The sequence below is a fragment of the Lissotriton helveticus genome (assembly GCF_964261635.1).
Source record: "Lissotriton helveticus chromosome 1_1 unlocalized genomic scaffold, aLisHel1.1 SUPER_1_unloc_9, whole genome shotgun sequence".
In the NCBI taxonomy this organism is placed as follows: domain Eukaryota; kingdom Metazoa; phylum Chordata; class Amphibia; order Caudata; family Salamandridae; genus Lissotriton; species Lissotriton helveticus.
This window is the reverse complement of record NW_027611736.1, coordinates 3,311,082-3,323,454: the sequence shown is the minus strand read 5'-3', so window position 1 is coordinate 3,323,454 and position 12,373 is coordinate 3,311,082. Positions and strand designations below refer to the sequence as shown.

Here is a 12,373-nt window from a genome sequence, read left to right as displayed (position 1 = left end):
TACAAACCCAGATCGCGAGAGGCGTTAGAAGGGGTGCTCTCAGAGGGCAGTCTACTGGATGCCTGGAGACAACTGCACCCTGGCCGCATGGAGGGCACACACTTCACTTCTCAGACTGGCACCTGGGCGCGCCTTGATTACTTCTTTTTGACTCGTGAAACAATGCCTGGGGTGAACGCGGTGACTCACCTCCCGCGAACCTATTCAGATCACAGCCCGGTGCTGCTGTCGGTTTTACTACCAGGCTGGGATTACCCTCGGATGCGTTGGCGGCTGCAACCGACGGCCTTGCTGGATGAGGTTTTCCGGATTGAACTGGGGGATGAGATCGCTGCTTTCTTCCCTCGGAACAAGGGCTCTGTTGCATCCGTCGAGACTATCTGGGAGGCATTCAAGGTCACAATTAGGGGCCACTGCATGTCTAAGAGCTTTGGGGTGCTGCGTGACATACAGCGTACAATTCGGAAGCTTGAGGTTGAGTTGAGGGCCTTGGAGGCGAGAATGGTGGAGGGCGATCACACTGCTGCACACGCTGAATTCAGGGACAAACTCACACAATATGAAGATGAAGCGAACAGGGAGACTAGGTTCAGGAATAAATATTGGCAGGCGAGGAAATATTGTGAGGGCGATAGACCCGGCAAGGCACTGGCTATATTGACAGGCCCGCCGCGAGTGGACAATACTGTCCTTGAAGTGGTCAATGGCCAAGGGCATGCTGTCAGAGACTCGGACGACTTGTTGGATGCCTTTGTATCCCACTATAGCGCCCTATACACCACAGTCACCACTCCTGACGTCCAATATGACGATTTTCTAAATGACATAGCATTATGCTGGTTAAGCGATGTCGACAGGCAATTCCTTGCTGCCCCCTTTGAGTTGGAGGAAATAAGGGATGCCATCATGTCGTTGCGTAATGGGAAGGCACCTGGCCTGGACGGCCTTCCCGCTGAATTCTACAAAACTTATGTGGATGTCATGGCCCCGGTCCTCCGTGAGGTTTTCACGGAGTCGCATGAGGACGGTGTCCTCCCCGGTTCCATGCGCGAGGTCGTCATTACCTCGTTGCTGAAGCCTGGTAAAGCTCCCACGTCCTGTGACTCGTATCGCCCCCTGTCGCTCCTTAACTGCGATGTTAAGATCCTGGCAAAAGTCCTAGCCACTAGGTTGTCTCTTCTTATGACCCGGATAGTGCTACCCGACCAGTCTGGCTTTGTCCCTGGCCGCTCCACCTCGCATAATCTGCGCACCCTTTTTTCCCTACTCCATACAATTCACCCTGACATCCCTGTCGCAGCTATTTTCTTGGACGCTTCTAAGGCATTCGACTCTGTTGAGTGGCCTTATTTATTTGCTGTTCTGACCCGCATGGGCTTCCCCACCATCTTTGTCTCCTGGATCCGTCTATTATATACCCGGCCTACAGCCAGGGTGCAGATCAATGGTCATCTCTCCACGCCGCTCGATATCTCCAGGGGCACGCGGCAAGGGTGCCCATTGTCCCCCCTATTGTTTGCGATTGCTGTCGAGCCCCTGGCCTGCCGGCTCCGCCAGCTCCATGGTGAGGGAGCGGTTCGCTGCCTCCAACGCCAAATTGATGTCTCCTTATATGCGGACGACATGACTCTGTTCGTTAAAGACCCAGTACACAATCTGAACCCTCTACTCAGAGAATTTGTGGTTTTTGGCCGTTTGTCGGGGGTTCAGATAAACTGGACGAAATCCCAATTTTTTCCACTCACTGCTGCTGTACCTGACTTTCCCCTGGATTACCCACTGGAGCGATGCGGGTCTGATCTTAAATATTTGGGCATACAGATCTCGAGAGATAAGGATGAGATTCTTCGCTCTAATTATGGGGTGGCTGTAACAAAACTCACTGCTCTGGTTGACCGCTGGATCGCCCTGCCCATCTCCATGGCAGGAAGGGCTTCCCTGATTAAGATGGTGGTGCTCCCGCGCTTTCTCTATCTTTTTCTTAATATCCCCTTTTATCCGGGAGCCTATTTCTTCAAGACACTGCGATCTGAGCTGTGTCGCCTTTTCTGGGGTGGCAAGGGCCCGCGACTTAAATGGTCACTACTGATCCTGCCGTACGGTAAAGGGGGGTTTGACCTTCCGGACTTCGAAGCCTATTATCTTTGTGCACAGGCACATTATGCATACCACTGGCTTCGCCCCACCCCCTTTATGCCTCAGCTGGCGGTGGAGGACTGGATTGCCGACCCCCTGCCATTGCAGGGTCTACTGCACTGTCAGCCCTCCGCCATTACGACGCCTCACACGTCGGTCACGTGTACTGTTGATGCGTGGCGACGGCTGGCTAGGAGATTGCATTGTGAACTTTTATACTCTCCCCTGCTGCCACTGACATATCATCCCGAGCTTGCACTCCTGCAGGAGAAAGGCTTCCAGCGCCTTTGTGCGGCCCTGAAGGTCATGAGCTGGGGGGACATGTTTACTGGGGGCCGATTTAAACCCGCTGATGCATTCTTCAAGGATCATGCGCGCACCCCTCTCGAGGTGTTTTATTATCTGCGACTCCGCCAGGGCATGCGGGCAATACTTCCTGACTACCCTGCGGAACCTGCCGTCTCGCCTCCGCTTCATTTCCTGCTGAACTCGAGTGATGGTTCACATTTGGTCTCGGGAATGTACCGCCATATCCGCACGGATAGCCCGCAGCCTGTGACCCCTGCGAGAGCGCGTTGGGCTGCGGAACTAGCAATTGACATCACTGAGGACCAATGGATATACTGCTGTACTCTTACGGCTCGTATATCGGCGAGCAGTAGGCTCAAATTGATTCATTATAAGTATTTACAGCGATTATACTATACCCCTGTCAAAAAATTTAAGTTTCATTTAGCCGACTCAGATCGCTGCGACCGCTGCCACGCGGAACATGCAGATTTCTTGCACCTTGCCTGGGAATGCCCCCCCTTACAGGACTACTGGCAGCAAGTACATGCTGCTCTGGAATCCATGATTGGGTCGTCCATACCACCTGACCCGCTGCTCATACTGTTGGGGCACACACCACACATCTCCTCACTACACAGAAAGTTTGTGGACATTGCGCTCCTTCTGGCAAAGAGGCGCGTGGCATGCAGATGGGGGCGTGGCAGAGCTCCCAAGTTCAAAGACTGGCTTGCTGATATGACACACAGTCAGGATCAGCACACGACATTTGCTGACCTCCTTCCCGTATCCAGTAGGCCGAGAGACATTTGGCAGCCCCTGGTAACCTATCTTCTAGCCCAGACCGCGTGTGATGCAGTACCACCGGGAGCTCCCACTGGTGCTGATATTGATGGCCTGGTGTAAGATGCCTCAGCCAACTGATTATATGCATTGTCTCTGCTAGTATGCCTGCTGCACTGTCCATCGAATGCATTTGCTGTGATGCCCTCCTGCCACCTCTGTGATGAAATACTGCTGTTGCTCTGGTGTATCTCTGAATGTTTTTTGACCCCATGACGTCTTTTGTATTACCCCTGTGATTGTACCCTGTGATTGATTACCGCTGATTTACTCCTGTTTCTGATATATGACTTGCATGTTACTGCATTGTAGCTGCCCGAGCCGTTTAGAGATAATTCAATGTACTGAGATTCCTGATCCCACTTTGTTGTTGATTTATGACCCACAAGCACTGACCGTTGTACTGTCGCCCTGAATGTACTGTCTTGTTTTTACTTGTTACAAAAACTCCAATAAACAAAGTTTTCAAAAAAAAAAAAAAAAAAAGGAGTGTATGTCACCTGCCTGTTTTATTTTAAACGTATCTAATATTAGTGTTTGTTGTATTTTTATTTTCCTTTTGATAGGAGGGAAAGGTGGCCGCTCCTTTCCTTACCTCATAATACACCCTCTAAGGTGAAGAAGTCTTGCTTCTTTCAGAAAATCAAACGGGCCAGTGACCAGACCAACGGGTGCCTTGATAGGACAAAAACACCTCCAAACACCTCCACCGAAAAATACCCCCAAAGCTCACATCAGTACAGAATCCGCCGGTACTGCTGGTAACTTATTAAATAAATTAATGAATTAATCGATTGATTAATATCCGGGTTCCGGGTAGGGCTTTCTGTAGTCTAGGAATGCAGAGTAATTCAGGGGTCGAGGGGTGCTTCAACAGGGTCACAGTCTATTGTCACTTTCCCCTTTGCATAATTTCTCAGATTTTTTAGTACAAACTTATTACAGACTCCAATGGCTCAGCGACTTACTGACCGATCAACCTTAACTACTCGCCACACGCCACACACCTTGCCACTTTTCACTCACCACTCACTGTTCATTGTTTGTTCTTTGCTATTCATCGCTGTCAAGAGTACAAGGGAGAAGGCTGGCAATCCTTCGGGAGCAAGAGCGGGATCAAGAGCCAGCCACACTACAGACGGCAGATGTAGGCACTTCTCTCCGCTCCTCAGCTCAGCTCTGCTCAATGCTTGGTATATACGTAAAACCAGGCGACAGGCCAAGGCTCTTCTGTGCCCTCTGTGCTCCTCTGTGCCCGGCAGCAGCCGGCTCGCCAGCAGCACCACAGGCCAATGCTCCTTTGACCCCTGCAGTGGCCTCCGCACCAGCAGCGCCTTAGCACCGCGGTGCCAGCAGTGGCCGTTCCTGCCCTCGCAGCAGATCCGTAGTACTTAAAGCGCCCGTATAACAGGACGCGGGTGAAGCGGGAGAAACCTGCGGGAGCGGGAACCGGTCACAAAACAAACCCAGACAGTCATCCCAGGCTCCGCTCTGCTTGCTCATGAACTCCGGTTCGGCCCCCTCGGCTCTACTCGATACGCTCTGCACTCAAAGCCGAATCACAGGATGACGACGACTGTGAACACCAACAGAGGGAAGAATTGTGTGTTCCCCTAGTTAGTAAAAAAAAAACAGCATAAGTCTTGGCTGCTTCTGCTGCACCCAGAGTCTTTTACGTCTTTTCAGTCTAATTTTTCTGTCTGGAAAGAAATTGTGTCCTGATTTTCTGCACCCAGTAAGTCCAGGTGCAGAAAAACCTAACAAACTGATAATCAGGTGGAATAAAATGAACACATGAAAGTACGGCTTAATTTCATCGCCCTTGATTCATACTCTGGACCATAGTTGAGGGATAGGTCTAGGCATAGTCCTCGCAGCACACAATAGATTTGCTTAAGGCAGAGGCCAAAACTCAAAAGTCAGGATACCAGATTGGTAACTCAGTGCAGGGGAAAATGCCTGTTGTCCGTGGAGGGGTCATTCCTGTCCCAGAAATCTATATTACAAATTAATTAATAGTATTTTTTTAAACATCTGTTTGGTGCCAGTCCATATGACTTTAATATCTGCCTTTGAGATTCTGTGTTACAACTCCAAGGAGTACATGTATCCTTTGTGAGCTTAATAAAATGTTGAAAATTCTACAAATCCTCACTCCTACATCCAAGTACTCTCAACAGCTCAACGTATTCAAAATTCTGCATTGATTTGGCTTGTAAAGTATATTTTTGGAAATTTACATGTATTAACTATTTCATTTTAATACTATAGATGATTGAAATTACGGACAAAGAAAGCAAGATTTAGCACAAGGCAACTGAATGTCGGTGCCATAAGAAGGATTACTTGGAAAATCTGAAGGACATCCAGCATTTTTCCAAAAATCTAGGTGTGGAAAGTACTATACCTGTAAGTGAAGTCTCTAATTTTGCATTTCATTAACCCAGAGCAAAGCCATATCTGTGCACACAGCATCAGAAATAATGTAGAAAGACCACTTCAGCATCCAGTAGACAAATTGCCTCAGCATCACAGAATAACGTTCATCTAAAGCATCATGTAATTCCAAAGAGGAAGCACACACTGCATAAAAGAAAGTTATAACAAAAGGTTTCTTCTGCATACCATTAAAGAGAAGACGCTGAAAGAAGACTCCGAAGTTGATACGTTAACAACCAAAAGATTGGGAAATCACCGTTGTTCAACAACCGTTTTTAACCAGTTATGCAAGTTTGAGACTATCTGCCTCTGGATATGACACCACGACCCACACTGCTCACTCTTGCGAAAACCTTAAAAATTCACCACTTTATTGTGTTAATGACCATCTCAGATTGTTTCCGTTTTTTGTGTACTGTTCTGTAATTATATGTAAATCGCCTCAACATTATCTGTTCTGCAGGAGTGAGATGTACAACTGTTAAGTCTAAAAATGGATTAAAGGAGCACTGTTGCGCTATAGCTACTGTAAATAAATCCTCGTCTTCAGAACTATAAACCTTAACCTCACACCTAACATCGCATGGGTAAAAGGAACTGATGTTCTGCGACTAATGATCCACAATAGTACTGTGCACGTTCTAACGCCCAGTTACTGCCATTACATCAGTGCAAAAAGGTACTTATCAGTTTAATCATTAAATATCAGACTAACACCTTATTACTGCATTGCTAAGAACCTATACAAATAGATTTGAGAAAAACTTCAGTCACAAAATAAGTTGCTGCTGGAGAGGCTATAACCTAAAGACTATTATCTGCTAGAAAAATTTCAACTGATGTTGCAGGGCTGCTTCCAGACATATTTTGCTCAATTCAAGTGTTAAGAAGATTATACACAATTTCTTTTAGAGATAAATGCTGAACATTTTCTAAACAAGCCCGACTCTAAAATCAGGTTCACTCTTACCGTGGCATATAGGCAAGAGAAAACTAAACATAGAGATACTAACTCTAGGAATACACCTTATAAAAACACGGAATGTGAGAACAAATTCAGTGTTCAAACCCGCCTCATTCGCGGCAAAATAACCAAAGTTGGGGAAAAAAGTTATCTGTGCCAAAAAAGATTCAGACATTAATCTTATCTCACAGAATTTGACAGAATGCACACTGGGGAAAACCACTCTCAGTGCAAAGTATGCCAAAAAAGTTTCAGGCGTAAATATTATCTTACTGAGCATATGAGAATCCACACTGGAGAAAAACCCTATCAGTGCTCTGATTGCCAGAAATGTTTCAGTGACAAAAACAGCCTCACTCGGCATAGAAAAACCCACATTAGTGATAAACCTTATCAGTGCACTGATTGCCAAAAATGTTTCATTGATAAAAACAGTCTCACTCAGCATAGAAAAACCCACATTAGGGATAAACCTTATCAGTGCTCTGAATGCCAGAAATGTTTCAGTTACAAAAGCAGACTCACTGAACATGCAAGAATCCACTCTGGGGAAAACCCTTATCAGTGCTCTGAATGCCCAAAACATTTCCACCGTAAATCACTTCTAACTGCACATTTGAGATTCCACACTGGGGAAAAACCTTATCAGTGCTCTGAATGCCAGGAAAGGTTTTGTAGCAAACAAAGTCTTTCTCGACATGCAATAACACATTCTGTGGAACAACCTTATCAGTGCTCTGAATGCCAGAAATGTTTCAGTATAAAAAGTAGTCTCACACAGCATACAAAGATCCACGCTTGGGGAAAACGTTATCAGTGCTCTGAGTGCCAGAAATGTTTCAGTCAAAAAGGCTGTCTCACTCGGCATACAAGAACCCACACTGGGGAAAAAGCTTATCAGTGCTCTGAATGCCAGAAATGTTTCAGTCAAAAAGGGTGTCTCACTCGGCATACAAGAACCCACACTGGGGAAAAACCTTATCAGTGCTCTGAATGCCAGAAATGTTTCAGTGAAAAAGGCTGTCTCACGCTGCATATAAAAACCCACACTGGGGAAAAACCTTATCAGTGCTCTGAATGCCAGAAATATTTCCAAGACAAAAGAAGTCTTTCTCGACATGTAATAACCCACACTGGGGATAAACCTTATCAGTGCTCTGAATGCCAGAAATGTTTCAGTTACAAAAGTAGACTCACTGAACATGCAAGAATCCACTCTGGGGAAAACCCTTATCAGTGCTCTGAATGCCCAAAACATTTCCACCGTAAATCACTTCTAACTGCACATTTGAGATTCCACACTGGGGAAAAGCCTTATCAGTGCTCTGAATGCCAGAAAACGTTGTGTAGCAAACAAAGTCTTTCTCGACATGCAATAATCCATTCTGTGGAACAACCTTATCAGTGCTCTGAATGCCAGAAATGTTTCAGTATAAAAAGTAGTCTCACACAGCATACAAAGATCCACGCTTGGGTAAAACGTTATCAGTGCTCTGAATGCCAGAAATGTTTCAGTCAAAAAGGCTGTCTCACTCGGCATACAAGAACCCACACTGGGGAAAAAACTTATCAGTGCTCTGAATGCCAGAAATGTTTCAGTCAAAAAGGCTGTCTCACGCTGCATATAAAAACCCACACTGGGGAAAAACCTTATCAGTGCTCTGAATGCCAGAAATATTTCCGAGACAAAAGAAGTCTTTCTCGACATACAATAACCCACACTGGGGAAAAACCTTATCCATGTTCTGAATGTCAGAAATGTTTCAGAGACAAAATCAGTCTCACTCAGCATATAAGAACCCACACTGGGGATAAACCTTATCAGTGCTCTGAATGCCAGAAAGGTTTCAGTTACAAAAGCAGACTCACTGATCATGCACGAATCCACTCTGGGGAAAATCCTTATCAGTGCTCTGAATGCCCAAAACATTTCCACCGTAAATCACTTCTAACTGCACATTTGAGATTCCACACTGGGGAAAAACCTTATCAATGCTCTGAACGCCAGAAAACGTTGTGTAGCAAACAAAGTCTTTCTCGACATGCAATAACCCATTCTGTGGAACAACCTTATCAGTGCTCTGAGTGTCAGAAATGTTTCAGTATAAAAAGTAGTCTCACACAGCATACAAAGATCCACGCTTGGGGAAAACGTTATCAGTGCTCTGAATGCCAGAAATGTTTCAGTCAAAAAGGCTGTCTCACTCGGCATACAAGAACCCACACTGGGGAAAAAGCTTATCAGTGCTCTGAATGCCAGAAATGTTTCAGTCAAAAAGGCTGTCTCACGCTGCATATAAAAACCCACACTGGGGAAAAACCTTATCAGTGCTCTGAATGCCAGAAATATTTCCGAGACAAAAGAAGTCTTTCTCAACATACAGTAACCCACACTGGGGAAAAACCTTATCAGTGCTCTGAATGTCAGAAATGTTTCAGAGACAAAATCAGTCGCACTCAGCATATAAGAACCCACACTGGGGAAAACCCTTATCAGTGCTCTGAATGCTCAAAAGATTTCAAACTTAAATCACTTCTAACTGCACATGTGAGATTCCACACTGGGGAAAAACCTTATCAGTGCTCTGAATGCCAGAAATGTTTCAGTGTAAAAAGCAGTTTCATTCATCATATAAGAACCCACACTGGGGAAAAACCTTATCAGTGCTATGAATGCCAGAAATGTTTCAGTACAAAAAACAGTCTCATTCATCACATAAGAACCCACACTGGGGAAAAACCTTATCAGTGCTCTGAATGTCACAAATGTTTCAGTGAAAGAAGGACTCTCGCTCAGCATGTAAGAATCCACACTGGGGAAAAACCTTATCAGTGCTCCGATTGTCAAAAATGTTTCATCCGTAAATCTCATCTCACTGAACATGTGAGAATCCACACTGTATAAATAAATGATCAGTGCTCTAAAATTTCAGAAAAGATTCAGAGGTAGAGATGGTTGCAGGCCCCATAAGAAAACACACCATCAAAATAATTCAGTGCTCCGAATGCTAGAAAAGCATAAATTTTAAACTCAATCTCACTCTACATGAGCAGACGCACACAGGGAAAAAACATCACCAATGCGGTGAATGCCAGAAATTCCTGTTTGATAGGCACAGCCTCACTAACCATAAGCGACTCCATACTGATGGAAAACCTTATGAGTGCTCTGAATGCCAGAAAAGCTGCAGAGAAAAACGCTATCTCACCATGAGAAACTCCACACTGGAGAAAATCCTTATGCCTTAAAAGCTTGAATCTGAAAGACAGTGTTATGCTTCATGAGAGATCCCACTCTGGGGAAAAACCTTATGAGTGCTCGAAATGCAAGCAACGTTTTGGTTACAAATTACTTCTCACTTGACATGAGCAAACTCACACGGGAGAAGAAAGCCTTATGTGTGTTCTCAATGTCAGATAAGTTTTAGTCTTGAATACAATGTCACTTCACATGAGAGACTTCACACCGGAATAAAGCCTTATACAGGAGGGGAAAGCCAGAAATGTTTTACTCAGAAAAGAGATCTCACTAAAGGAGATCTCAGGGTAGCCATGTAGTGTTTTGAGGGACCCTACGGGTGAGTAGTGCGCTCTACAAATGACCTGATTGAGGGTAGGGGTCAGTTTGGGTGGGGGTGGCAGGATAGAGGGCAGTGTTATGGCAGAAGCAGACAGTGTAGCCATGTAGTGTTTTGAGGGTAGGTTGCAGTGTTGGGGGAGTAGTTTTAGGACGAGCATAAAGGGTCAGTCAGGTTTCAAATGACACTCGTGCCAAGATGCCTTTTTGGTAATCGTGCGTGTGATAAAAAAAAATAACATTTACATTATCAGACTCTGCTAGCTGCAGCCTGATGATAATAATATAAAAGAAACACAGCATCCCTTAACTTTAAAAGGAAAATATGACCTTGTTCTTATTTAAAAATTAACTAAAAGCTGTGAGATAATCCAGTGGTGTCTGGGAGCTACTGGTTGAAGACACCTGCTGCACATTTTATAAAATTCAGCCAAAAGTTTTTGTTGTTTTTGGGGGGAGGGGTCTGTTGTGAGTTTGAGTCCATACATTCCTGTGTCATCCTTTTTACATCATAAGTTCTTATGCGTCCACTGTAGTCCTGTTTACACTGTATTCCTGTTTTTGGTGTTTTTAAATACCTTTTCTAAGAACGTGAATTGACAAGGTATCATTTTTTTTCTCTCAGTTGATATGTTTTCACCCTCCTTTGTGGATTTTTTGCAAACTGTTCAATTTTTTCCATTCTTTGGCACTACCAGTGTTGTATAGTGCATAGGTTTCAGTATTTATTTCCCTTTTTTGCTGAGGGTGATATTGGTATGAATTCGGACTTTCCTTACGCCCTTTTACTTTGACGTTTTCCTAATCACGTTGGGTTACCATTAGGCAGACGTTGTATTTGAAATTCATCTTCCCCTTGTCACCATTCTGGTTTTTTTCCTAACTGCAATGAACTTCGATGCACCAATATTTATACTCGGTTTGTACAAATTTGCACAGGTGCAGGTGGTTGATCTTGCCCTTTTTTCATTTCTCTGTGTTTATGCAACCACATTTGAAAGAATGTAAAGGTTTCCATTGTGATTTCATTTCTGTTGCTTTTTTTTAGGTGCACGTACTTTAGAGCAGACTTGGTTGCTTTTTGAAATAAGTTTTACCAGCAAACACAAGATGATGGACGGAGCGCTCAAACTTTTCAGACACTCACCCCCAGTCACAGATCTGGGTTGAGTCTGTCATCGTTCTTTAGCTCACTTTGCCACCCCAGTTCAGACCAGGCCATATGCAAATCAGTCTGCCAACCCAGGTCTTCCATGGACCGGAAACCAGCATCATGGGACCGGTTTCGGATTAACATCCCTCCTCAGCCAGTCTAGGTTGAATCCCAGTATGCTTGTTTATGGTCCAGTTGAGACCTGACTTGGCAGTTCGGTCTGGACTGTTGCCATGGGACACAGGGTCAAGACTGATTTTTATATGGCTGGGCCTGAACTGGGCTGGAGAAGTGGGCTTAAGAACGATGATGGATTCAACCGAGATCTGTGACTGGGGGTGAGTATCTGAAAAGTTTAATCTGTTCGTCCATCATCTCCTTGTGTTTGCTTTGTTTGCCCTGATTTGGCAGGGTATGCCCAGACATGGGTCCCTTGCTTACTTTGCTACTGGATTCAAGCTAGCCTGGCCGATGAGGGGCTTTACCCCCGAAACCGGTCCCAGGATGCTTGTATCTGAAAGAGAATATTAGTTATAGATTCCTTACCTTAGAATTTCCCCAAGCCTTCCGACTGGATTCAGAGAAATTTTTTCTTAGCAGTACACCTGCGCTTCAGTAGGTGGGGTCGGTCGGCTCCGTGTCCAGCGTCGTAGTCGCCGGGATGACATTCCGGTGTCTACTTAGACGCCACACTTGCGCGTTGACGTCAGTCATTTTCCGCGCCAGCCAACCCAGATCCGGAGAGGGCGTGCCTTTGAGTCAGTTTTTTACTAAACCCTTTTTCGACTTTTGTCGACCTCTTTTTTTTAGTCTTCGAGTTCTGGTAGCACGAGGGATGTCCCATCGCGTCGGACCGGCTTCAAGCCCTGTGACTCCTGTCACAAGTTGATGTCGGTCACCGCTCCGCATCTCGTGTACCTTTGGTGCCTGGAGCGCGTTCACAATGCGAAGTCGTGCTCTGACTGCCCAGCGA

General features: G+C 45.4%; 1 protein-coding gene across 1 annotated transcript; it reads left to right on the top strand.

The window, feature by feature from the left end:
• The first annotated feature begins 3,767 nt into the window (after window positions 1–3,767).
• Window positions 3,768–11,310, top strand: LOC144806613 (uncharacterized). Its single transcript, XM_078672940.1, has 5 exons — window positions 3,768–4,019; window positions 5,539–7,790; window positions 8,328–8,568; window positions 8,737–9,470; window positions 11,296–11,310. The coding sequence occupies exons 2-5, from the start codon at window positions 6,873–6,875 to the stop codon at window positions 11,308–11,310; spliced, it is 1,908 nt and encodes a 635-aa protein (XP_078529066.1). The 5' UTR covers window positions 3,768–4,019; window positions 5,539–6,872.
• Window positions 11,311–12,373: the final 1,063 nt, after the last annotated feature.